Below are 26,221 nucleotides of genomic sequence, written 5' to 3'. Positions count from 1 at the left end.
GAAAATGCACAGATTAGGACTAATGCATCGAAAAAGATACCAATAACACTCAACTCTTCAGCTTTGCAAGCCTTCAAGGATTTGAAGAGGATGCTTACTTCTGTTTATGTCTTCGCTTTCCCAGACTTTCAGAAGCCTTTTAATCTTACAACTGATGCTTAGAATTATGCAATTGGCGCTGTCCTGTCCCAGGGGGATATAGGCAAAGACAAGCCAATAGCATTTATTTCTCGCTCGTTAAACAAGACGGAGGAGAATTACGCGACAAATGAAAAAGAGATGCTTGCGATCGTGTGGGCTCTCGATAATCTAAGAACATATTTGTATGGCACGAAAAAAATCAGAATATACACTGACCGCCAGCCTTTAACCGTTTCCTTGAGTTGTCGAAACTACAACGCCAAGCTGAAGCCCTGGAAAGCTCGCACTGAGGAATATAATTGCGAAATCGTATACAAATCGGGTAAATCAAATTTAGTCGCTGACGCCCTTTCTCCACTCAAAACTGAGTGTAACACATTGACTGATTCTGTTATTGCTCAGCCTCCTTCTGTCTTAGGACAAGATACTCATGCAAATGCAGAAGATAATGTAGGACCTGAAGTTGACTCAGCAACAATGCATTCCGCTGATCAGGACATAGAAACCCGCGCGAAAATAGGGTGCAGATTCTCGAACAATATTACTTCCCGGCAATGGCCAGACAAATCAGGGAATATTCCAAACAATGCGACACCTGCAAACTAAATAAATACGATAGACATCCGTCGAAACCCTTCCTTCAGCCCACACCGATTCCGAGCTATCCCTGGGAGATTCTGCATATAGACATCTTCGAGATTGAAAAACAAAAATACCTTAGCGCAATAGATAAATTTTCAAAATTCGCTAATACGCCAATTACACGGCTCAAGTATCCCAAATTACCAATTTGCGCAAGGATTTGCCCGGTGTGTGCACTGGTTGCGCTATTTGCGCAGAGAACTGTGCTAAATTCAAAAGGATTTTGATATTGTAAAGATTTTACTTGCAAATCCTCTTATTTGCAATCCTCTGCTAAGTTCGAATCATTAACTGTTGAATAAATAACTCCAATTTGTAATAATGCAAAATGACCTTTATTAAAGTACTTCACAATACACTCAAACTGTGCAACGAATAGCTTGCTTCCACGCTGATTGATAGCTCAATGAAACTTTACTATTCAAAATAATACTGCTATTGCTCGCTAGATATCGTCTTAATCGCAACTGCTTAACAACTCAAATCAAACTGAATTACTTCTTACTCGCCTGCCCCGCTTTTATAGTTTACGCTGCATACTTCTAGGCTCTTCCATTTCCAGAACTTACCAACTATATTGGTGTGTGTAAAGTTCTCATATAGTTTTACTTGTTTACAATTGTCTACTTTTTAGCGCTTCTCAGATGTACATATGTGAGTTTGTAGTTTACAGTCTCCCGCACACACATAAGCGTATAAATAAATTCATCTGTGTGTGACATCTCATCTCTCGCTGCCTTGTATGTAAATGTTGCTCGTCGGAATGTGTACATATGTGTAGACGCAATTATTGATTCGTTTATGTAGATACATAATGATTGAATTATTGATGTGAATTCACGTCACTGCTTAGCATCGTCCTGGAGATGGCAGCACTCCTCAGTTTTGCTAATATTCGTAACACTGCCCTCCACCTAAGTCTGATCGTCCCGATCAGACAAATCTCCCAATCTAAACGCCGCTAGCATCTCCAAATGTACCATCCTTCTGATCCGTGGTTTCCCAGTGGTTTGTATGCGGTAGATGGTATCACTGATCTTCTTCACAACTTTGTACGGGCCTTCCCAACTGCACCGAAATTGGGCTGGAACACCTTTCCGCCGGTGAGGGTTGTTTAACAGTACCAAATCTCCATTCCGGAAACCTTCCGAATTATTTTCCCTGTCGTACCTGTGTTCCATCTTACTACTCATTATTCTGGATCGTTCTCTCGCATTCTGTTGCTTGGCCAATGAAGAACTACTTTGTAGAGCTTGTTCTTGACGGATTGGCTTCACATACTCAGTATCGTTCCGACGGTTCCCAACAAAAGTGCGCGCTGGCTTGAAACCATCCTTGCATTCTTTCTGAAAAATTCTTTCAGTCATTTTAGTGCGTCCATTAGGGTTTGTTGGTGCCGGTCTTTTCCTCGCAGGTACTTTTAATTTCGCTTTATTTGGCACATTCGATCCATCAACCTTTGCTCGATCTACTTTCCTTGACTTTCGTGGTCTCTGTCGAATCTCCTCCACCAGCACTCGCTTACTGCTGAACCCTTTTTCTAAACTGAAGTTAAGTGGCACATCTTGGTTCTCATAATGCATCACCCTTCTCTGCATATCGATCTTGATGTCATGGTCAACCAAGAAATCGACTCCCAATATAACTTCATCAACAATCTCCGCCACAACAAATTTGTGTAAAACCACGACCTTCCCAATCAATACTTCACATATCACTTCTCCCTGAACTTGGTTATACTCGCCAGTGACCGTACGCAACTTTGCTCCAGGTAACGGTTTTACTCTCCTGTTGACCAAGTGAGATCGGATCAAGGAATGAGATGCGCCCGTATCTACAGTCAGTATTCGTTCGTTGCCATCCACATTCCCTCTGACGGTAAGACTGCTCGATTGTCCACCAATTTGCGACACAGATATCACAGGGCATTCAATAGCTGGATCTAGCTCTCTACCTCTTACTCGCTCTTGCTCATCTCCTCCAGCTTTGCGTTTACGCCCACCCACATTGTTGGAACTATTAAGGCCAAGATCGCAATGACGTGCAATGTGACCGGACTTCCCGCATTTGAAGCATTTCATAACTCCTGCATTTTTCTGTTGTGATCCCTTCAGAACTTCCAAAATTGCGTCTACCCACTCTGGCCTTTCTACTTCCACACGGCGTGCTTTGAAAACTGGCTTACACAGAAGCGACGCTGTTTCCTGAATCAGAGCTTGTGACACCGTTTCTGCGAATGTTGGCTTTGGGTTTGCGTATGTAGCCCGCTTCGTTTCCACATCTCGTATGCCATTTATGAAACTCTGGATTTTTACCCTTTCAGTGTATTCCACGGGTGCGTCCGCATTTGCGAGATGAGCCAACCTTTCAACATCTGAAGCAAACTCTTGCAATGTCTCATTTGCTTTTTGGTAGCGGTTTTGCAACTCAATTTGGAATATCTGTTTTCTATGCTCGCTTCCATAACGTCTCTCGACAGCGGCCATCAATGCTTCATAGTTGTTCCGCTCTCCTTCGGGAATCGTCTGTAGGATTTCGGCTGCTGGCCCTTTCAATGCCACGAACAGAGCTGCAACTTTATCTTCAGCATTCCAGTTATTCGCTGCCGACGTCTTCTCAAATTGGAGCTTAAATACCTGGAATGGAACAGAACCATCAAACGTTGGGGATTTTACCTTCAGAGTAGACGTTGAAGTGATTGGACGGTTCAATTGTAACTCCTGAATCCGATCTTTCAAAGCATCCATCTCGGCCTCCACTTTATTTTGTCGTTCACTAACAGCCTCCAGCTGCGATGAGAATTTTGTTTCCTATGCCTCCAGCTTTGTTGAGATACGCTCTTCTTGTGCTTCGAGCTGTAATGTTATACGTGCCTCTTGTTCTTTTAATTGTTCTGCAATTTGTGACGCCATGTGTGTTTTCTGTTCTTCCATCTTCGATGTTATTCGTGTCTCTTGGGATTCCATCTGTGATGACATATACGTTTTCTGTTCTTCTAGTTGAGATGACATTGTCGATGTTTGAGCAGATATTGCAGCCAAAATCATGTTCAAGTCTGTGCTGGTAACCGTTTGCGATGTTTCGTTTTTCTCTTCAATTTTTGTTGTCTCCTCGCCATCAAGATGAAAGACATACTCTTCCACATCAATTCCTTCTGCTTCCATTGCCTCTCGTAGCCGTGCCTGAAGTTCAAGTTTAACGCCGCTTGTATTCAATCCACGGGTCTCCAACTCCTTCTTTAGTTGCTGGATCTTCAATTCACTGAACTTTCCCATGTCCTTGTTGTCCTTTGGAATTTATTCAACAATCCCACTTCTGACACCAATTGTAACGAATTTACTTGCAAATCCTCTTATTTGCAATCCTCTGCTAAGTTCGAATCACTAAACTGTTGAATAAATAACTCCAATTTGTAATAATGCAAAATGACCTTTATTAAAGTACTTCACAATACACTCAAACTGTGCAACGAATAGCTTGCTTAATAACCACGCTGACTGATAGCTCAATGAAACTCTACTATTCAAAATAATACTGCTATTTCTCGCTAGATATCGTCTTAATCGCAACTGCTTGACAACTCAAATCAAACTGAATTACTTCTTACTCGCCTGCCCCGCTTTTATAGTTTACGCTGTATACTTCTAGGCTCTTCCATTTCCAGAACTTACCAACTATATTCGTGTGTGTATAGTTCTCATATAGTTTCTACTTGTTTACAATTGTCTACTTTTTATGTGAGTTTGTAGTTTACAGTCTCCCGCACACACATAAGCGTATAAGTAAATTCATCTGTGTCTGACATCTCATCTCTCGCTGCCTTGTATGTAAATGTTGCTCGTCGGAATGTGTACATATGTGTAGACGCAATTATTGATTCGTTTATGTAGATACATAATGATTGAATTATTGATGTGAATTCACGTCACTGCTTAGCATCGTCCTGGATATGGCAGCACTCCTCAGTTTTGCTAATATTCGTACCAATATTTACGCATGTCTGCAAATATTGCACATGCTTTTTTCTTCGTGTGTGGTGAATGTGACACAGTTTACCTGTGGTTTCTGATAATATAACATCAGTAATTGTTGCTTAAAAATGTTAATATCGAAGGCGCTAGGACCATCTCTAGCTTGTAACAGGAATTCACACAAATTCAATAATACATAATAATTTTTTATACAATTATAACAATGTTTCATTTGTTGCGCTAGTTGAAAAATGAATATTGCGCAGTGCTGCAATGAGTTGAGCTGGTCTTGCAACTAAAATATATATATTATAAATACAATGGAAAATAAACGCTTCTGGTGCGAGTTTTTCGACTTATACTGTGAATTACCAGCACTGTGGAAAATAAATAGTGTTTTTTTTATACAATTAGTGCCTTTTTTATACAATTAAAACACATGTTTCATTTGTTGCGCTACATTAAAAATTAATATTGCGCAGTGTTTTTGAGCCGTGTATGTCAAAATTTTTATTTGCACAAATTCCGTCGTTTTATATTTGCGCATGGCTTTTGTGTCATGTATGGGCCGTCTAAGCTATTTTCGATAAAGCACAAGTCTTCAATACACATTCGAAAAAAGCTTACTGATCTCCTGCACTACTGCTCAGTACCAAAAATATTGGTCATGGACAACGAAAGAGGTTTTCTAACTCCTGTTGTCTTAAACTATGTCCGCTCACTAGGTATAGAAGTCTACCAAACCCCCACACAATGAAGTGAAAGCAACGGGTAAGTGTAGCGCTTGCACTCAACCTTGATTGAAATATATCGCTGCATTTCTGTTGAATTTAATAGATTAACTCCGAAGAAACGCGTCTCGATAACAGTGGACCGGTACAACAATACCGTTCACTCTGTTATTAAGCGAAAGCCAGCAGACGTATTCCTTCCCTACAAGAATACTGACTATCATATGACTATCATCTGATTGTCAGCAATGTCAACCTAACGATCAGCGCCTCATACAAACTTAAGGGGACTTGCGCAAATGTGATGTAAACAACTGTGTACGTGTAATTTTTTGTTCCTTCTTATACACCAACATTGCCTACTGATTAAGTATATAGCCGTACTGCTCACTCTCATTCCTTTTCCTGGATCAGTGCTGACACTCTAACTATCAAAGTGTCATAAATGATAGTTTACTGTAGATATCAGGTTTGACTGTTATACTATCATAAATGACCATTGTTATATTCCGCCAAAAATGAAACAATGCTTTTTGCTTTTTAATACTTTATTTCATTACGTTTTTATTTCTTATATGGTTTTCGTCGGTTAAAAATGGCGGAATTTAAAAAATAACAAAACAACCGTGATAATCATTTGATTGTCATATGACAGTCAGTAGTGCCCTGCAAAAATCGTTGGACCATGTGGTCCACTGGAGTACTTACCATTCTACTCCACTGTAATGCAGCGATGGACCAACTCATGTTTCTACACGAACATGTTGTAAGCCGATCATTCCTCGTTTTTAACGATTGTAATCACTACACAATGTTTATTGGACTGTGGGTACTCCATGGATTACTCTGATGTAATGCGGAGCTGGAGTATATGGTCCGGTCCTAGGACATCGCAATGTTAATTGGACCATATTTTTTGTATAAATTGTGGTTAATTTTGGAGCACTCGCGTGGTCCATAGCGAGTACTCCATACATGCATGCATGGAGTAATCGCGATTTTTGCAGGGTGACAACATGTTTAAATCGGATAAACTGTTCTCGCATACATAAAATTCCGTTGAGAATTATGTATCTGTCTCACATGCATAATGGTATCTGCTGTATGTTCTTTTGTTCTGTACCAGGTGTCCGAAGCTTTCCCATTTTGAGTCCTTTTTCATGATTATAGGCTGTCGTTGGGAACATGCGGACATGCGTCACCGATCAAAGGAACATACATAAATTTGAGTATCAATGTTTACGTCATCGCAGGATCAGCATTGTCAATTACAAGTATGAGTGTATTAGTAAAACTATCAGCGTTTCTTGTAGGGTTAACAGGACTCCTAGAGTCAATTACCAGGGATTGGTGGACTTCAGAGAGAAAACGTATGAAGACGTTAAAGCATTATTAGAGGGGGCGCAGGAGGTCAGGAACGCTAGGTTGAAAAATAAACATTCTACGCCACGCACCTTCAGTGCAGAAGACAAATTATTTATTGCAAATAAACAGATAAAGGCTAAACAAAAGCCACTGCACAAAAAAGAAACTGTTCCTGAAAACAGAAACGTGACTATTGTTACTGAAAGTGGAAAAAAATTCCACAAGACCGACGTAAAAAACGTCTGAGATAACATTGGTTACAAGGCAAATCTCATGCTTAGTCCCAGGGCTTTGTGTGCAAATTATTTTGTAGCCGATCCAGTCAGAGGTTGGTTCAATTCCAAATAACTCGTTAGTTCGAATGATGATGATCGGTGAGGTTCAACTCCACCATAAGGTCTTTGCTTTAATTGACGTGAAGCTACTCGCGCCCCGAGTAGGCCATTTGCAATCATCAACGCTTATGGTTAAAAGGGATCACCACGACCCTTTCGTCAGCTGAGAAATCGCCTATATTCCGATGCAAAATAAAAATTTTTTTAATACAATGCACGCACTGCTCAAAAAAAAAGATGAATAAAAAAAAATCTTACAGTCATTGGGCTGGTAAATAAAAGCGTTCATTAAAATAAAAGAATAAATTAAAAAAAAGGGGGAATGGCATCCTCACTAAAGAAAAAAGAAAAAAAGAAAAGAGAAACAACTAACCTAGCACTAAACAACTAACACCAAACAAAGAGCGAAGTCATTTCGTTACACTGCTTCAGGGCCCCAAAAAAAAAAAAACTTAAAAAATAAAATCAAAATCTAATTGTTCTTTCGAATTACTAATACTCCACGCAACTCAACTAGTATAAAAATCCTAGAATAATGATAGTTATAATTTTATATAGCTTTAATTGATTCACTGTATAAATGAATGTGTAAAATCCTAGATTAGAAAATTAATATTAGAATTAAAATATACGTATGGGGGCGACCACCGTGGTGTGATGGTAGCGTGCTCCGCCTACCACACCGTATGCCCTGTGTTCAAACCCCGGGCAAAGCAACATCAAAATTTTAGAAATAACATTTTTCAATTAGAAGAAAATTTTTCTAAGCGGAGTCGCCCCTCGGCAGCGCTCCGGGTGTATTTCTGCCATGAAAAGCTCTCAGTGAAAACTCATCTGCCTTGCAGATGCCGTTCGGAGTCGGCATAAAACATGTAAGTCCCGTCTGGCCAATTTGTAGGGAAAATCAAGAGGAGTACGACTTAAATTGGAAGAGCAGCTCGGCCTTAGATCTCTTCGGAGGTTATCGCGCCTTACATTTATTTTTATTTATACGTATGGGGTAAAGGTATGGGAAATTAACTCAATGAAATTAGATTAATGTCTTTATTTTATTAATAGCATCTACCTCTGCGCAACTGTACACTCGTATGATATATTCGAGATAGATTCACCACTAGCTACCATACGAGATGGATACGCATGGATCATTGATGGACACTTCAAACTTATTCATACCATTGACCTGCAGCGATATGACTTGGCAACAACCAGACTAGGGCAAACACTAGAAATGCTTAATGAAACAGCATCATCGACAGAGGTACTATCATCCCAATTAAACAGAATCCGCACACATCTGAGCGAACTAAGAGGACATAAATCCGAAAGTGCAAGACGATCAATTAACTGGATTGGGTCTGCCTGGAAGTGGATCGCTGGCTCACCTGATGCCACCGACTGGAAAATACTGAACAGCAATACAAGGAGCAATGCCATTTTCGAAAAGACTAATGAATTATTGCAGAAGCTAAATGGAATCGTGACCATCACGAACAAAGTCCCTGATCGAAGGCACCTGGAAAAATTAGAGCAAGAAATCCAGCACAGAATAACCATTTTAAAGGAGGATGTTAACGAGCTAATCCGCGCCTGCCAGATGGCTAAAGCTGGCATTATTAACAGCAACCTTTTGAGCAAAGAAGTCAACCAACTTGTTAGTGAAAGACGTCCTCCCATACAGCAACGCTATCGAAGCCATTGAGTATGGCAACCCATCGATCTACACCAACAGCACGCTCCTTCTATATGTGCTGTACTTGCCTAAGGTCACTGATGCCAGATTTAATCACTTAATCACAAGGGCAAACATCCAAGGAGGTCACCGTATAGATTTGCGATACAGGTCAATCCTGACCAACATATTCGAGACTTATGGGATAAGAGAAAATGCTTACAATTATCTTCTGCTATGGTCTGCGACCGGAAATCTCTTGACTTATTACCGACAACTGGTTGTCTGGCACGCCTTCTCAAAGGCGGACACACAAGTTGTACCTACTCTATATACAACGAATCCACAGTAGAAGTTATCAAAGAGGACACGATATTCCTTGATAACTTTATGGGCACAGTAGGATCAGGTAAAAGTTTAATTTATTTAAACGGTTCTTATATTCTCCAGATGGATAACGAGACCATTGTCATTAACAACGGAACATACTCAAGCACTAGTAGTTCTGGAGCACAGGTTCTTCCACCAGTTTTGACCAGCATTACAAACCACAGCATGGCACTAAACCTTAACCTGGTACACGGAATAACAATGGAAAACATTAAACTTCTGAAATACCTAAGGGACAAGACCAATTGGTTCGCACTTTCTGAAGGATCAGGGTTATTGCTACTCATGTTATTCATTTGGTGGATTTGGAGGAAGATCACAGCAGGATACTCTTACCTGAAATAAACATTGTAAATCGGCTAAGTCGAAGAGGCGAAAATCATTCTTTACCAACTAATCCGCGGGACGCAGATCTTTAAAGGGGGAGGAGTTAACACACTGGCGCCACCCAACATGTTGGATTCCCACAAGCTGAAGTTTACACGTGCCGCTGTGTCAGCATAATCATTCTTCCCACAATCCCATAGCCACCTGCCGCTGTGTCAGCATAATCATTATTCCCACAGTCCCATGGGCCACCTGCAGCTGTGTCAGCATAATTATTCTTCCCACAGTCCCATGGGCCACCTGCAGCTGCGTTAGCATAATTATTGTAAGCAGCATAACTGCAATCTAACACCCGCTTCAAGGCCAAGTGCATTTCATCATATCGCGTAATGACAATATTGCGCAACGTTATTTAACCTATGGGAACCAAGTCAGTACCTATGCACATTGCAGCGGAGTCAGCATATTTCCATTTTACAATGTTGTGAGACTTTTGCATTGCACATGCCAGCCAAGTAAGACACCTGCGGGACGGCAAGGCCACACTCACACCCAGACGTCGCATATGTCTGGCTACAGAATGTAGCTGTACGAAATGTTATAAAAGGAAGCAGCAGTCCACGTAGAGGGCAGTTGCGTCGGGGCTTACATACTAACCACTATCATACTTAATTATTGAATATTAAATAAAGTTGTTAAATCTTAATTGTGAAAAAGTTTCTTTCCTTATTTAGTATCCAGGGTAAGTTGGCCCTTTAATTTTTTAGTGTAAGGATCAAGGATACTTTAAGTTGTATAAGACATATACGTATGTATCTTTTGGGCCGGTTTGTTGTGACCTGTTAATAAAACCAACTACAACAACAAACTGTTAGGCAAAAATCACTATCAATAATGTTATTGAATTTCAGTCGCTTTGTTTAATTTTTGCTCTTATTACATATTTACAGGTTTTAAAATAATCAATAATTTTATTACAACTGATAAAGTACCAAGAGCATAATTGGAAAATATGCTGCGATCTGAAAGTGGTCGGATTACTCATGGGTGTTAAGCGTGGATTTCCAACCCACCAGTGCTTTTTGTGTACATGGAAAGGTCGCAAAAGAGATCAGCATTACACTGAAAATAAGTGGAAGCCACGAATTTGTTAAAATTAGGCGTAGAAAGTATAAAAAATCTACCATTGGTGCAGCCATCTCAAATCATTTTGCCACCACTACACATTAAGCTCGGTGTCGTATCAAATTTTGTTAAAAAACTAGATCGTGAGGGCGAGGCGATTGCAAGTTTGCGCAAAATTTTTCCGAAATTGAGCGGCGCAAAGATTCATGCAGGTATTTTTTTTTAAGAAGACATTCAGTAACTTTATTTTTTTAATGATGTGTATGATTTAAGGTGTTTCCAATGGTCAGCAGATAAAAAAAAATAGTTGCAAGTTATGAATTTTCATCAAAATTGAATGCTATCGAACAACTTGCATGGAAAGGCACAGTTGCCGTTATTGAGCAGTTTCTTGGCAACAAACGAACTGCCAATTATAAAAATATTGTTGCAGAAATGATTTCGGTATATGGCGAAATGGGCATATTAATGTCGCTAAAGATCCATTTCCTTCACAATCATTTAGATTTTTTTCCCTGACGATTTACGAGCTTGTAGCGATGAGCATGGCGAAAGGTTCCATCAGGACATTACGGCTATTGAAAAGCGCTTTAAAGGACAAGACATTACGAATATGCTTGGTGAATACTGTTGGTCTATTTGTCGCGATACTGACGCAAATACTTACAAACGCAAAAATAAAAGGCCTAAGTTTCTTTAAAAGTATTGCAATTTTTAATGTAACAATTTTTAATTTTAACATAATAAAAAATAAAAAAATAAAAAAAATTCGGTTTTTAATGAGCTGAAACCGTTACAAAAAACCGATAACCATTTAAAAAAAAAAAAAACAAATCAGGAAAATCTTAGAATTGATAAAAATCTATTTTTTTTTTTAATTTGACGTGATACAGACATTTCCAAGAGTCTGCATGCAAAAAGTCAGCTCGATTGGATCACGAAAAAGGGTTAAAAATCGATCCAAAGTCTTTCACACAGGCGGACAGACGGACAATACGAGCTTTATACTTTATACATACAAAAAAAAAATATTGACATTTACATGAAAATCGCCGATACACGTGTATTTTTATTTTTTATCCTCTTTCTGCAAAAGTATATTTGGTTCATAGGACAGAACTAAAGCTCGTTTTTGTAACGCAGTCTTATATATAGCAGGGTCGAAATAGTCATAATATCAGCCAGTATGTTTATTTCCCTTAAGTTTTTCCATCATAACAAAAATGCAATAATTTAATAAAAGAAATTATTATGAATACGTCTCAAACTCATTAAATTTACGAATGTTATAAATGAACAGACGATTAAAGCAAAGATTATTGAACACTTTGTCCAACTCTCGTCTTATTTGAAAGATTTCCGCCTGAAATAAAGCATTATCAAAATATATGGATAACTTAGTGTTTATTTTAAATAATAAAAGATGCAACATATAATGGGGTAACAAAGGTACTAAATAACGTATTTGTGATTTTATGATTATTTATTTAGTGGGTCGTGTAATTGGTCTGGTTTCAGGTCGTTTGGGTGTAACATCGTCATCGGATGATTGTGAGCTACTACTACTATTATTTTGCGACTTCTTCTCTGGAATTTGATAGGGAAATTCTTTGTTTTGCTTCTGGAGTGCAGTTTTTAGCCGGATGAGAGCAGTGCGATTTATATTTTCCAAACAAACATCCTTGATAGCAGTTTTGAGCGTTTCTAATGCTTTATCCAAATTATTGTCAGTGATGTGTATGTCAATAAGACCAGAGTATGCAATGCCAATGGCGCCCTCTGATATCTTCGAATCACGCAATTGATTAACAAGTGATTCGGCTGTTTTAATATCCTTTTGATCACGTGCCGTCTGCAAAACACGCTGGAACATCAAGCGAGGAGCATTCGAAAGATATTTATCCCAGATAGATTTCGATGCAGCCTCATCACCTCTTGATAGATAGTACATCCAAAGCACGTTTATCGGTCCCAACTGTTTAAGTTCAGCATATTTTTCAGCAACTTTTTCAACTAAATGAATAAAATTAGAAAAAAGAAACATTTGTCAAAAAATATTTTTTTTAATGCGCTAAATAGAAGCTTAAAAATAGCGCCGTTGCCAACCAAGAGTAGCACGTCTCAAATCATCTTGGAACACTAGCGTAGCAAACTAGCATATTTTATATTGTAGGCGTGAGGTGAGAACAAATCTCAGTTACAAAATATATTGCAAAAATTTCAAAATAAACATGTAAGGAAGGCTAAGTACGGGTGTAACCGAACATTATGTACTCAGCGTGAGCTTCAATTGCACATTTCATTTCAGATAAATTACTTTTCTACATAACACGTAGCACCGCCCGTTTAAAAAAAATATCTTCCCATTTCCTCTTACAATAAAACTCGATAATTGAAATATCATTGATTCAAAACAATTTTTAGCTAAATTATAGCTTATTATTCTAGTCTACGACCCTTTTAAAATTCTTTTATAAAAAAGTGGACATGGTCTTTAACCGATCTCGTCCATTTTTCTAGAAATATTTCCTGCTATATGGAAAATTTGTGTACCAAATTTTATTACGATCCGTTAATTTTTCTTCGAGTTATGGCTCCCGAAACATTGAAAGTTGCTTAGTCATAAAAGGGGCGTTACCACGTCCATTTTTTAAAATTTGAAGTTTTTCCTATTTATTGTTATAAATCCACTTGGGAAATGAAATACCATTGATATAAAGCCCTTTTTTGCAAAGATATAGCTTTTTTTACTCGTCCACGACCCTTTTAAAAATCTTTTACATAAAAGTGGGTGTGGTCCTTAACCCATTTCGTTAATTTTTCTTCAAAGCATTCCTTATAGTATAGGCAACCTCTCTGCCGAATTTTGTTACGAAAGGTTTACCGGTTTTTGATTTATGATTAATAATATTTGTAAAATTGATTTTATCACAAGTGGGCGGTGCCACGCCCATTTAAACAAATTTTTCCAAATTTTTATCAAGAGTCTCAATATCAGTCCACATGTCAAATTTCAACATTCTAGGTGTATTATTTATTAAATAATCAGGTTTTTTGTGTTTTCCAAATTGTTATATATATAAAGAGTTGGCGTGGTTATCATCCGATTTCGCTCATTTTCAATACCAATCTATTCTGGGTCCAGATAAGCTCGTGTACTAAATTTGGTGAAGATATCTCAATATTTGCTCAAGTTATGGTGTTAACGGACGGACGGACATGGCTCAATCAATTTTTTTTCGACACTGATGATTTTGATATATGGAAGTCTATATCTATCTCGATTCCTTTATACTTGTACAACCAACCGTTATCCAATCAAAGTTAATATACTCCGTGTGCAAAGCACGCCGAGTATAAAAATTTTGTACGCGAATAGTGTGCTACTCTTCGTAGGGACCGCATATAAAAACTATAAATGTACATACACAATGGCAACAATTCGGGGTTTTCATTTAAAATTCCAATAGCGCCACCACGCGGAAACTTTTCTCCCATTATGGCAGCTTCTTCTGTAGTCTTAGCTGCGGAAATCTCATCATATAGTGATTGCAAATAACTTTCCGATTTGCCAGCTACAATATGAGCATGACAAAGCCGATTATCAAAAGAAACCATTTTCTTCTCTTCATTAGACAAATGCTTTCCGATTTGCTGTAGAGTGCATACATCGCCAGAGAGAGCAATCTTATTCAAATAAAATTTAAATATTTTTGGTATTGGAAAACGTTTAGCATCTAAAAGTTCGTTAACATATTTTGTTGCATCCGTTAAACGTTGGGCGCGTACCAAAAGCTCAATTAGTGAAGAAAGATCAGTGTGACTCAAAGTTACATTTGGCTTTAGTTTAGTTTTGAGAGTAACTGCTGTATCAATGTCACCGTCTTTAATGGCTTTGCGGAAAAGCGCCAAAGTTGTTGGTGGTCCTTGCGCAGCAATTCTTTTCTTAACCTTTTGAGTGTCATCTAATGGCCACGATTCTACTGCAGCTGCTGTTGATGATATTTTGGCTGGTAAAGCGAATGGCACTTTTATGTTGTTCTTCTTCAATAGCTCAGCTAGTTTTATAAGAAATGCATCACTTGGTGTTATGTCGTCTTCTTGCATTTTAGTCCATAGTCCCAACCCTTTTTCAGCTTCATCTCTTTTGCAATAGCTTAGCAACAAATTATAATAGATTTTATTTCTATCTATATGATTGAGATCCTTTGTAGCTTCCATTAAACCTTCTAAAGATTCAACCATGCCTTCGTTTTTGTAACGTTCGCATGCGTTGTTGATGCGTTGTGGACGTGTACGTAGACCAGGAGTTTCTAAAATTTTTCGTGCTTGACGTATGCGTCCACATTCAACAAATGAGAAAACCAAATCATATAAACTATTCACTTCACCGTGAATGTTTGTGCTTAAATCCGTTAATTTTTGTAAATTAGCAGCATCTTCCATTTGTATTAAACGACAAGCAAGCTCATTTTTCATTGGGGTGCACTTGTATTTTTCACAGATTTGCTCAAACGTCTCTATAGCCTTTTCAATATTTGCATTTGTAAGATGAACCTAAACGAAGGAAAAATGCACACAAAAGAATTGACTTGTACAATTACAACAATTTAGGCCCGGTTTATCAGTGGTTGGTTAAGCTAAGCTTAAACTAAGTTTGCTTAAACTCTAGTCAAATTGAAACTCCAGTTAAACTACTGAGCAGTTTTTCAGTCACAGTTTAAAAGCCAAATTAAGCTTCCTTAACCCCAACGCCATAGTCGTAACCATACCCATATCCATAACGATCTCCAATGTGATCGATTAATGGTGCCTTAACCTAAAAATCGTGAAAATTTCATAAAAATGAAGAAAACGCAAAAAATTACAAACATATTCCACAAAAAATAAGTCTCTTAGTCATAACGTATCCAAAACAATGAATAAAATCTACAAAAAGTTATTAAATTCACCAACTCCAATATTTTTAGGTTATGCATATGGCGAGAACCAAAAATCAATTGGTTGGCTATGGCGTTAGCGTTATGGTATGGCGCCATTAATCGATTACATTGATTTCCATAAGGTAGGTTCGATCAGCTATACTTTATCTGGTTATGGTTTTATGGTTATAAGTCACTATTAATTGGCCCTTTAACCCTAGCGCCATAGTCGTAACCATACCCATATCCATAACCATCTCCCATATTATCGATTAAATCGTGAAAATTTCATAAAAATGAAGAAAACGCTTAAATTACAAACATATTCCACAAAAACAAGTCTCTTAGTCATAACGTATCCAAAACAATGAATAAAATCTACAAAAAGTTATTAAATTCACCAACTCCAATATTTTTAGATTATGGATATGGCGAGAAACCAAAAACCAATTGGTTAGCTATGGCGTTAGCGTTATGGTACAGCACCTTAATCGATTACATTGATTTCCATAAGGTAGGTGCGATCAGCTGTTTTATCTGGTTATGGTTTTATGTTTATAAGTCACCATTAATTGGCTCTTAATTTGTAGATACGGCAACAGCTGGATTTTGCTTACCCAACAAACATGGAAACAAATTCTCCGGCAAAATATAGTTCTCGAGTTGATATCCAACTTCATTCTCCAGTCACTATCCAACCTTTGACAAATTTTGTAAAATTAAAAGTTTTCCAGTTGATCTCCAACGTCATTAATATTTTGCAATTATTATCCTAATTTCGAGAGATTTTGAGAAATATTAAGTTTTCAAATGAATATTCAACACATTTCTCCAATTGATATCCTACTTTGGATATCGAGTTGAGGTGGAGTTGAAAAAAATATCCAAGGTGGTGCCACCAAAACCAACAGCTGTTTATTGTGAGAAATAAACACCTGGTTGATACCAGTAATGAAGCGTAATTAATCAAGAATAAATTATATTGGCGGCCGCCGTGGTGTGATGGTAGCGTGCTCCGCATACCACACCGAAGATCCTACATCAACATCATTGAATCTTACATTTGAGTCCAGTTAGAGAACCACAAGTTCTTAATTAGATTTGTTCAACTCAAGTAATAGCATATTTTGCTTTATAAAAAGTTCCCTCTTTTGCTGAGTATGCTATGATTCTCGAGTTGAGCCATTGTTTCGAAACAACTCTTGAGATTTTAGAAGTATGCCTAGTTATTAGGGCTGGGACTATCCGCATATTCGAATATCCGGATATCCATACGGATAGAAGAAGATCCGGTTAATAACCGTATTTTTGGATATCTTGTGAAAGCAGCAAATTGATGTACCATATATGTTTATTTAACATTAATAACAATAAATTCGTGGGGCATTTAAATCAATTAACAGCGTTTTTCACAAATAAACAAATGACACTGTTCTTATTTTCACTTGTTTGTAAAATTGTAGCTTTTTAATTTTTGACGTTAATTTAATAATCTACAAACATGTTTTGTGAATAATTTTTCGATGTTTGCTTGGTTCAATTCTGATATGCAGATATTCAACTTTTATATTCCAGTATCCGGACATACGGATATCCGGATTTCCCATTTGTGAATCCGGATAACCGGATAGCCGGATGTTTTGCTTAGCTATCCGGTTATTCGAATATCCGGTTTATCCGGATAGTTGAAAAATCCGGATGCAGTTCACAGCCCTACTAGTTATCAACATGAGCCCTACTGGTACTCAAGCTGAAATGCTTGTTGGGTATATTCGACGTCATTTCGTACGAACGCAAATAACTGATAGGTTAACTAGAGTTTAACCCTGGCAGATCGGCCGCTTATGAACTTGTATTGAAAAACCGGGCCTTAATCCGTCATATATACATACCTTAATCAGCGGTCCCAAAAGTATATTTGTTGGACAAATATAGTTTCCACCAACTAAAGTATCAAATAGTTTTTGTAATTTATCTGCATTGCCAGCTTCGGCTAGTGAATTTAATAGGCGCCATACGGTCGATGTGTAATTAAAAGAGCCTTCCCCGTCAGGCAATAGCTCCTCTTTTTTATTTCGCTCTAAAAATTTAATTGCCTCATCGAATCTTTCTTCCTCGATAAGTAATTTGGCTACATGTACCGTTTTCAAATTGTCCAACACAAATTCAGAATCTTTTGCCTTTAATTTTTCATATTGCTCTAGGGCTTCTGCTGATTTATTTTCTGTAGCGTACAGATCTATTAGTTGTGCCCATACGCCGTTCGGAATATTAAAACCTTCAGCTTCTAATTTCTCGATAACTTCCAAGGTCATCCCCAAATTTCCAGTACGGAAACAGGCACTAAGTAGTTGACGCTTTAAATTGTTAGCTTTATCACCTTTTGTTCCGACATTAGCAATGAAACGTTTAAGTTCTAAAAGAACAAAATAAAATAAGATACGTATGAAAATTGAAATGCATAATTGGAACGTTCAGCAACATATTTTTGTAAACTAGATTCGTCGCGACTTTAACTTGTCCTTAACTGACACCTAAGTGTGGTGTAGCATTATGCATTATGCCCTTCTATGCCAATGCATTTGTAGCATTATGCATTATGCTCTTCTATGCCAATGCGTTTTTATGCATATATAAATATCGACCCCACACATTCATATTGCATTCATATTACAATATCGACCTACATAAATAATGTTAACCCCAACACAGCGGGAGTTCAACATCACATACCAATGCCGACAGCAAGACCCATATCCTGTTACGTTTAACTGGCGCATTGACCAATTCGTTAATAGCGTAAATGACAGTTTGTCAATGTGCCTGACAAAATATTTACACAATAGCAAATATCTAAAATTAGGTCAATAATATGCTGACACAGAATGTATGCATTAGGAATGTAGATACTTTTTAGTTTGTAAGTATTAGTGTAATTACGTTTGTGTAAAATAGCAAATTTTTTATAAAAAGAAAGGCAATTCTTCAATAAGGAAAATTACTTGTTAACGCTACACATCAGCGGTACTTTTACTGCATTTGATATTTCAGTGGTACACTTTTATATGTAGTTATTCGAAGTACTAATTCCAATGCTTTTAATAGAAAGCTTGATATACAATATTTTTAAATTAAATGCAGCACGTGGACATAAAAAATCGCTTTCTAGTCTAATGATAGCTGCGTAAGGACTAGAGATATACGCCCGCGATTTTCGTCGTTTTTCCCTACTCTTGAAATTTTTTGAACGATCCGCGAGATTTTGAGGCAAAAACCCTGGATCTTTCCGAAATGGCCAAGGTCGATTTCCTTAAATACATAAGTATAAACAAAACCTTTCCTAAATATTATTTTTTTTAAAAAGAAAAATCAAGTTTGTTAAAGTAAGTACGCCGGCGCACAGTGGACCGAAATTGAAAAGTTGGGACTTAGGACTTTAAATGTACATTTTCGTACTCTGTGACCTTTTTCCATAATTTATTGTCATATAACATTTTTTCGTAAAACCTAATTTAAAAAAGTTATGACACTTTTAGTAACCGGGTTTCATATCGACATACCGTAACGAGCATATGTGTACATCTAGGTATTTTTTCTAATTTCCAGCAATTTTGGCTTCACTAAAATAATTTTTAATATTTCTCAATAAAAATATCTATCAAGGTCTATCCCAGAAGCTTTCAATTTTATTTTAAAAATCTCGGCGAATCATAGAGGTTATAAAGTGTTAATAGTTGGCCATGAAATCAAAGTGACGCTTAGATTTACTTGCTATAAAAAAGGTTACAAAGAGTTGATAGAAGGCCATGAAATAAAAGTTGAGAAAATTATTGAAGTTTTTGGGCTTAAGTTTTTGGAAGTGGAAGCAAAAGTAAGCAGTGCGCGTCAAACTAACTTAAATTGCAATAACTTACTATCTACGACTTGCTGTTTTCGAAATGTATTGTGATTTAGTGACAAATTCTGATTTATTTGAAAAATTGAAGGAATGTGGCAATATTAAAGACTATATATATTTTTATACAATTTTATTAAATCCAAAATTTTGATACATCTTAATGGTAAAAAATTTAACAGTTTAAAAGCCTTTTGGTCAAAATACTGCTTCAATCTGCATAGAAGGTGGAAAAAATCAGGATCCAAAGATCCTGTGTTTAAAGATACAAACAGTGAATGGTTACAGAAGCAAGTAGCGTGGCCAGATTATATAAAAAAAAAAGCTACCGATGAATCCAGTTACTTCTGACCCATTTATTTCATCGAGGAGATCGAAATTACCTAGTAAGCATGAGGAAATATCCGAAGAAGTGAAATCTCTACTAATCCTACCGCAAAACCTCGACTATGATACAGAAAACTAAATATTTTAGTTATTGATATTAGAGAAAAATTGTAAGTTTACAAACGGCGATGGTTACTAGGACATGTTTCTGAATTTCACTTCTTCATCAGCTAGCTTTTCGGGAGCTGAGCATTGAACTCGAATCTCCAACATTCATATCAGTGCAAAGGCAGATACCTTTAGCCTGAGCCATATGAATGTCCCGTTGTTCACTGTACAATTGGTCTCTAAAAAAAAAGGAATAGAAACAAAAAGGCAACTTTTAGAGACCAATTGTACAGCGAACAACGGGACATTCATATGGCTCAGCAGCTAAAGGCATCTGCCTTTGCACTGATATGAATGTTGGAGATTCGAGGTCAATGCTCAGCTTCCGAAAAGCTAGCTGATGAAGAAGTGAAATTCAGAAACATGTCCTAGTAACCATCGCCGTTTGTAAACTTACAATTTTTCTCTAATATCAATAACTAAATATTTTAGTTTCTCAATTTGAATTGGGTACGAATATACATACTACATATGAAACGCAACATTTACTTAAAATAATAAAAATTGTTTTTTTTTTTTGTTTTTTTTGGCCATATACCTATATGTATACTTGGAGATTTCATTTTTATTACTCTTTTGGTACTAACGAACAAGCTGGAATAATAAGCATCATATAAAAAAAAAAATTAACGCACAAGCTGGAATATCTAAATCTTTGATTTGAACCTTTTTGGGATTGTTATATGTAAATTCAATATAAAAAAATTAAATGTATAATATGAATTATCAAATATTTTTGTTTTTAAATATTACCCAGAATTAAAAAGTGATTCGCAATACTAACGGTAAAAAAAAACAGAAAAAATATTTTATGAAAAAATACTCATATATAAAAACGGCTCCCCATCAAAGTTTTTGTGTTATTAACTAATATTTTTTTATTTCCCAAGTCCACTGAAAGCCAAATCCACACCACTGTGCGCCGCCGCCGATAAGGTGATCAGCGTAAACATCTAGGAAGGACTGCAAACCGATTGGCAGAAGAAAAAAAATACAAAGCGGTCTTTGTGTCTAACCGTCAAATATTTGTATCGCAACGAAGGATTTAAAATGTTCATAAAAAGTAAGAAAGTCTAAGTTCGGGCGAACCCGAAATTCTCAGCTGTTGTTGTTGTTGTAGCAGTGCTTCGCCCCATCCAATAGGTGCGACCGATCACATGTTGCTATCAATATCCTCTAACGGGAGTCCAAGGAAACTTGCTGTTTCAACAGGGGTGGACCATAATGTGAGGGGTGTTAGAGGCGTTGGTTCCACATTACAATTAAACAGATGGTTGGTGTCATGTGTGGACACATTGCAAGCAGGGCATACATTTAGTATGTCGGGGTTGATTCCCAGCTGTGTGCTGTTGTTTTTGTTGTTGCAGCGATAAGGACACTACCCGAAGGCCTTGGGGAGTGTTATCGATGTTGATGGTCGTTTGCCAGATGCAGATCCGGCACGTTCCGGTACCAAGCCCGACCATCTCGGGAACGATTTGCTATGACCACATGCGACCTTCTAGGCCATCCCGCCCTCCCACCACATACATCCATGAGAAGTTCGGGGTCGCCAGAGCCTCGGCTGTTAATGAAACAGGATTCGCCACGGATAGATGAGGTTGACAATTGGGTTTGGAGAAGCTATATATTGCGCTGGCAACCTGAAAGGGTTGCGCTACACAACCCCTTGAATCTGGTATTTTAGTCGCCTCTTAAGACAGGCATACATACCGCGGGTATATTCTAACCCCCTAACCCGCTGGGGTCCAGCTGTGTGCTCTCACATATTTATAAGGGATACATTTAAAGAGAAATTTCACCAACATTTAATTATACGAAAGCTGAAATATACTACCTATACATATGCCATTAAGCAGTTACTGTCATAAAAACAATGTTCTTCCCAAATTTGGTGAAAATTGATCGGTTTTTGTTAGACTTTGGTATACAATTTTTTTATTATGTTATAATTAAATCTTTAAGACATTTTTCTTAGTACGTAAAGGGTGTATGTTCGGTACATTAAATACACAGATGAGAGCATCTATTGTATTGTGACGAATATTAGCAGCTTCGATACGGCACTTTGCCGCTGAATGAGAAAACAGCCACACAGAAATAAACAGCGTATATTACTCAGCCATATACACACATATGCATAGAAGGCAATAGCGAGAGCGCATAAGAGCTCAGACTTTATTACACATACATGTAAACAGCAGCTAAAAGCGCATAAGTTAATACTCACACATATACACGCGTATATCTAGAATCGAGATACAGAAATGAGAAATAAATAAGCAACTATTCGAGAAGAGTGTTCACGAAAAATCTAGACCCTGGAGAAATAGGCGAACGAGGCAACTGAGAGTATAAAATTAGTGATGGCTAAGGAAAACAATTAGTTGTAAGTGTATTACGCGAGTAATTTAATTGTGAGGCACTTCGAACGCTAACAGCAGGTGCAGAATAATCAATAATTTCCTAAGATTCGTTACATATAGTTCATTAATCTCCATAGTTTTGACACTAAGTATTATTAAAAGTGGGCGTGTTTATTAATCGATTTTGCGGACTTTTATTGGAATATTCCTCTTTATTCCTATTCTTGTTATGAATATATTTTAATAGTAAAATCGCACTGAAATAAAGGTATTTTTCGCAAAGATATTGCCTAATATATTCATCTACGGTCCTTTTCATTTTTTTCACTCACTTCTTATGACAAGGTCAATCAGCTAACTAAGTTTTGTGATGATAACTTTGTGATGCCGTAACGAACTACTGTTTGATTTTGATTTATCGTCGGCTTAGAGTGCAAACCTGCTAAGTACCATTTTTTTCAAAAATGAGTTTTTGATGCAGTTTGATAGAGGATAATCTAATGCATCAACCTGACATAACAGTTACATCAAATATTGACCAAACACAAATTAAATCAATTTTATGATGAGTTCAATGCCTATGCTTTCAATTAAAAATTCAAATAGGTTTTTGCCTGCCATGTAAAATTTTGTTTATGTCGGTTAGCAGGTTTGTACTCTAAGCCGACGATATGGATATCTATATTTATCTCGATTAGTTTATACCGTTACAATCTACCGTTCCGTCAACAAGGTTAATATACCCAGAACCAAACTTCTGCCAAATTGCGAAAAACACTCAAGGCTTCTGATTTACGGCTTTTAAAATTCTAAATGTAAGCAGTGCGACGCCTATTTTTCGAAATTTTCATTCATTCATTTATTAATCATTTTCTTAAAGTTTACTTAATTTACATTTTGCGTTATAAAGCTGATCCACTTGCGAAATTTCATCACTTTACCAGTATTTTGTTCATTTTTCTATATCGATTTTTGTTAAGTGGGCGTGGCCGCCAACCGATTCTGCTCATGCGCACAAGCTGTATATATTTAAACGCTCTTCCCTGCAAACATCGACTACCGAAACTACCAATACAATCATAACAAGTAAGGAAGGTTAAGTTCGGGTGTAACCGAACATTGCATACTCAGTTGAGAGCTATAGTGACAGCATAAGGGAAAATAACCATGTAGGAAAATGAACCGAGGGTAACCCTGGAATGTGTTTGTATGATATGTGTATCAAATGAAAGGCATTAAAGAGTATTTTATGAGGGAGTGGGCCATAGTTCTATAGGTGGACGCCATTTAGGGATATCGCCATAAAGGTGGATCAGGGTTGACTCTATAATTTGTTTGTACGATATGGGTATCAAATGAAAGGTGTTAATGAGTATTTTAAAAGGGAGTGATCCTTAGTTCTATAGGTGGATGCTGTTTCGAGATATCGCCATAAAGGTGGACCAGTGGTGACTCTAGACTTTGTTTGTACGATATGGTTATCAAATGAAAGGTGTTAATGAACCTTTTTAAAAGGGAGTGGGCCTTCGTTCTATAGGTGGTCGCCTTTTTGAGATATCGCCAGGTAGACCAGGGGCGACTCTAGAATATATTTGTACGATATGGGTATCAAATGAAAGGTGTTAATGAGTATTTTAAAAGGGCGTGGGGCTTAGTTATATAGGTGGACGCCTTTTCGAGATATCGCCATAAAGGTGGACCAGGGGTGACTCTAGAATTTGTTTGTACGATATGGGTGTCAAATGAAAGGTGTTAATGAGTATTTTAAAAGGGAGTGATCCTTAGTTCTATAGGTGGATGCTGTTTCGAGATATCGCCATAAAGGTGGACCAGGGGTGACCCTAGAATTTGTTTGTACGATATGGGCGTCAAATGAAAGGTGTTAATGAGTATTTTAAAAGTTCCATAGGTGGGCGCCTTTTCGAGATATCGCCATAAAGGTGGACCAGGGGTGACTCTAGAATGTGTTTGTACGATATGGGTATCAAATGAAAGGTGTTAATGAGTATTTTAAAAGGGCGTGGGGCTTAGTTCTATAGGTGGACGCCTTTTCGAGATATCGCCATAAAGGTGGATCAGGGGTGACTCTCGAATGTGTTTGTACGATATGGGTATCAAACGAAAGGTGTTAATGAGTATTTTAAAAGGGAGTGGGCCATAGTTCAATAGGTGGACGCCATTTAGGGATATCGCCATAAAGGTGGACCAGGGGTGACTCTAGAATGTGTTTGCACGATAAGGGTATCAAATGAAAGGTGTTAATGAGTATTTTAAAAGGGCGTGGGCTTAGTTCTATAGGTGGACGCCTTTTCGAGATATCGCCATAAAGGTGGATCAGGGGTGACTCTCGAATGTGTTTGTACGATATGGGTATCAAACGAAAGGTGTTAATGAGTATTTTAAAAGGGAGTTGGCGTTAGTTCTATAGGTGGATGCTGTTTCGAGATTTCGCCATAAAGGTGGACCAGAGGTGACCCTAGAATTTGTTTGTACGATATGTGCGTCAAATGAAAGGTGTTAATGAGTATTTTAAAAGGGAGTGATCCTTAGTTCTATAGGTGGATGCTGTTTCGAGATATCGCCATAAAGGTGGACCAGGGGTGACCCTAGAATTTGTTTGTACGATATGTGCGTCAAATGAAAGGTGTTAATGAGTATTTTAAAAGTTCCATAGGTGGGCGCCTTTTCGAGATATCGCCATAAAGGTGGACCAGGGGTGACTCTAGAATGTGTTTGTACGATATGGGTATCAAATGAAAGGTGTTAATGAGTATTTTAAAAGGGCGTGGGGCTTAGTTCTATAGGTGGACGCCTTTTCGAGATATCGCCATAAAGGTGGATCAGGGGTGACTCTCGAATGTGTTTGTACGATATGGGTATCAAACGAAAGGTGTTAATGAGTATTTTAAAAGGGAGTGGGCCTTAGTTCTATAGGTGGATGCTGTTTCGAGATTTCGCCATAAAGGTGGACCAGGGGTGACCCTAGAATTTGTTTGTACGATATGCGCGTCAAATGAAAGGTGTTAATGAGTATTTTAAAAGTTCCATAGGTGGGCGCCTTTTCGAGATATCGCCATAAAGGTGGACCAGGGGTGACTCTAGAATGTGTTTGTACGATATGGGTATCAAATGAAAGGTGTTAATGAGTATTTTAAAAGGGCGTGGGGCTTAGTTCTATAGGTGGATGCTGTTTCGAGATATCGCCATAAAGGTAGACCAGGGGTGACCCTAGAATTTGTTTGTACGATATGGGTGTCAAATGAAAGGTGTTAATTAGTATTTTAAAAGGGAGTGATCCTTAGTTCTATAGGTGGATGCTGTTTCGAGATATCGCCATAAAGGTGGACCAGGGGTGACCCTAGAATTTGTTTGTACGATATGTGCGTCAAATGAAAGGTGTTAATGAGTATTTTAAAAGTTCCATAGGTGGGCGCCTTTTCGAGATATCGCCATAAAGGTGGACCAGGGGTGACTCTAGAATGTGTTTGTACGATATGGGTATCAAATGAAAGGTGTTAATGAGTATTTTAAAAGGGCGTGGGGCTTAGTTCTATAGGTGGACGCCTTTTCGAGATATCGCCATAAAGGTGGACCAGGGGTGACTCTAGAATTTGTTTGTATGATATGGGTGTCAAATGAAAGGTATTAATGAGTATTTTAAAAGGGAGTGATCCTTAGTTCTATAGGTGGATGTTGTTTCGAGATATCGCCATAAAGGTGGACCAGGGGTGACCCTAGAATTTGTTTGTACGATATGTGTGTCAAATGAAAGGTGTTAATGAGTATTTTAAAAGTTCCATAGGTGGGCGCCTTTTAGACATATCGCCATAAAGGTGGACCAGGG

At 37.7% G+C, this 26,221-nt stretch overlaps 1 protein-coding gene and 1 long non-coding RNA gene across 3 annotated transcripts in view; one reads left to right on the top strand and one right to left on the bottom strand.

The window, feature by feature from the left end:
* The first annotated feature begins 4,893 nt into the window (after positions 1–4,893).
* LOC137240591 (uncharacterized) lies at positions 4,894–11,995 on the top strand. The gene is made up of 3 exons (XR_010949767.1): positions 4,894–5,094; positions 10,525–10,911; positions 10,973–11,995. It is a non-coding gene; the product is annotated as an uncharacterized lncRNA (long non-coding RNA).
* A 91-nt stretch (positions 11,996–12,086) lies between these two features.
* bsf (bicoid stability factor) overlaps positions 12,087–26,221 on the bottom strand; it is an 80,039-nt gene continuing 65,904 nt past the window's right edge. For both annotated transcript variants that reach the window (XM_067767063.1, XM_067767064.1), the window contains exons 4-6: positions 17,514–18,037; positions 14,128–15,256; positions 12,087–12,712 (exon numbers count right to left, since the gene is read on the bottom strand). In XM_067767063.1, coding sequence (XP_067623164.1) covers positions 12,183–12,712; positions 14,128–15,256; positions 17,514–18,037 — 2,183 coding nt within the window. In that variant the 3' untranslated portion in view covers positions 12,087–12,182. The remainder of the gene's footprint in view (positions 12,713–14,127; positions 15,257–17,513; positions 18,038–26,221) is intronic.

The sequence above is a fragment of the Eurosta solidaginis genome, chromosome 2 (genome assembly GCF_040869045.1).
Source record: "Eurosta solidaginis isolate ZX-2024a chromosome 2, ASM4086904v1, whole genome shotgun sequence".
Taxonomy (NCBI): Eukaryota; Metazoa; Arthropoda; class Insecta; order Diptera; family Tephritidae; genus Eurosta; species Eurosta solidaginis.
Note: the sequence above shows the minus strand (reverse complement) of the source record. Positions and strands in the feature narration are given on the sequence as shown.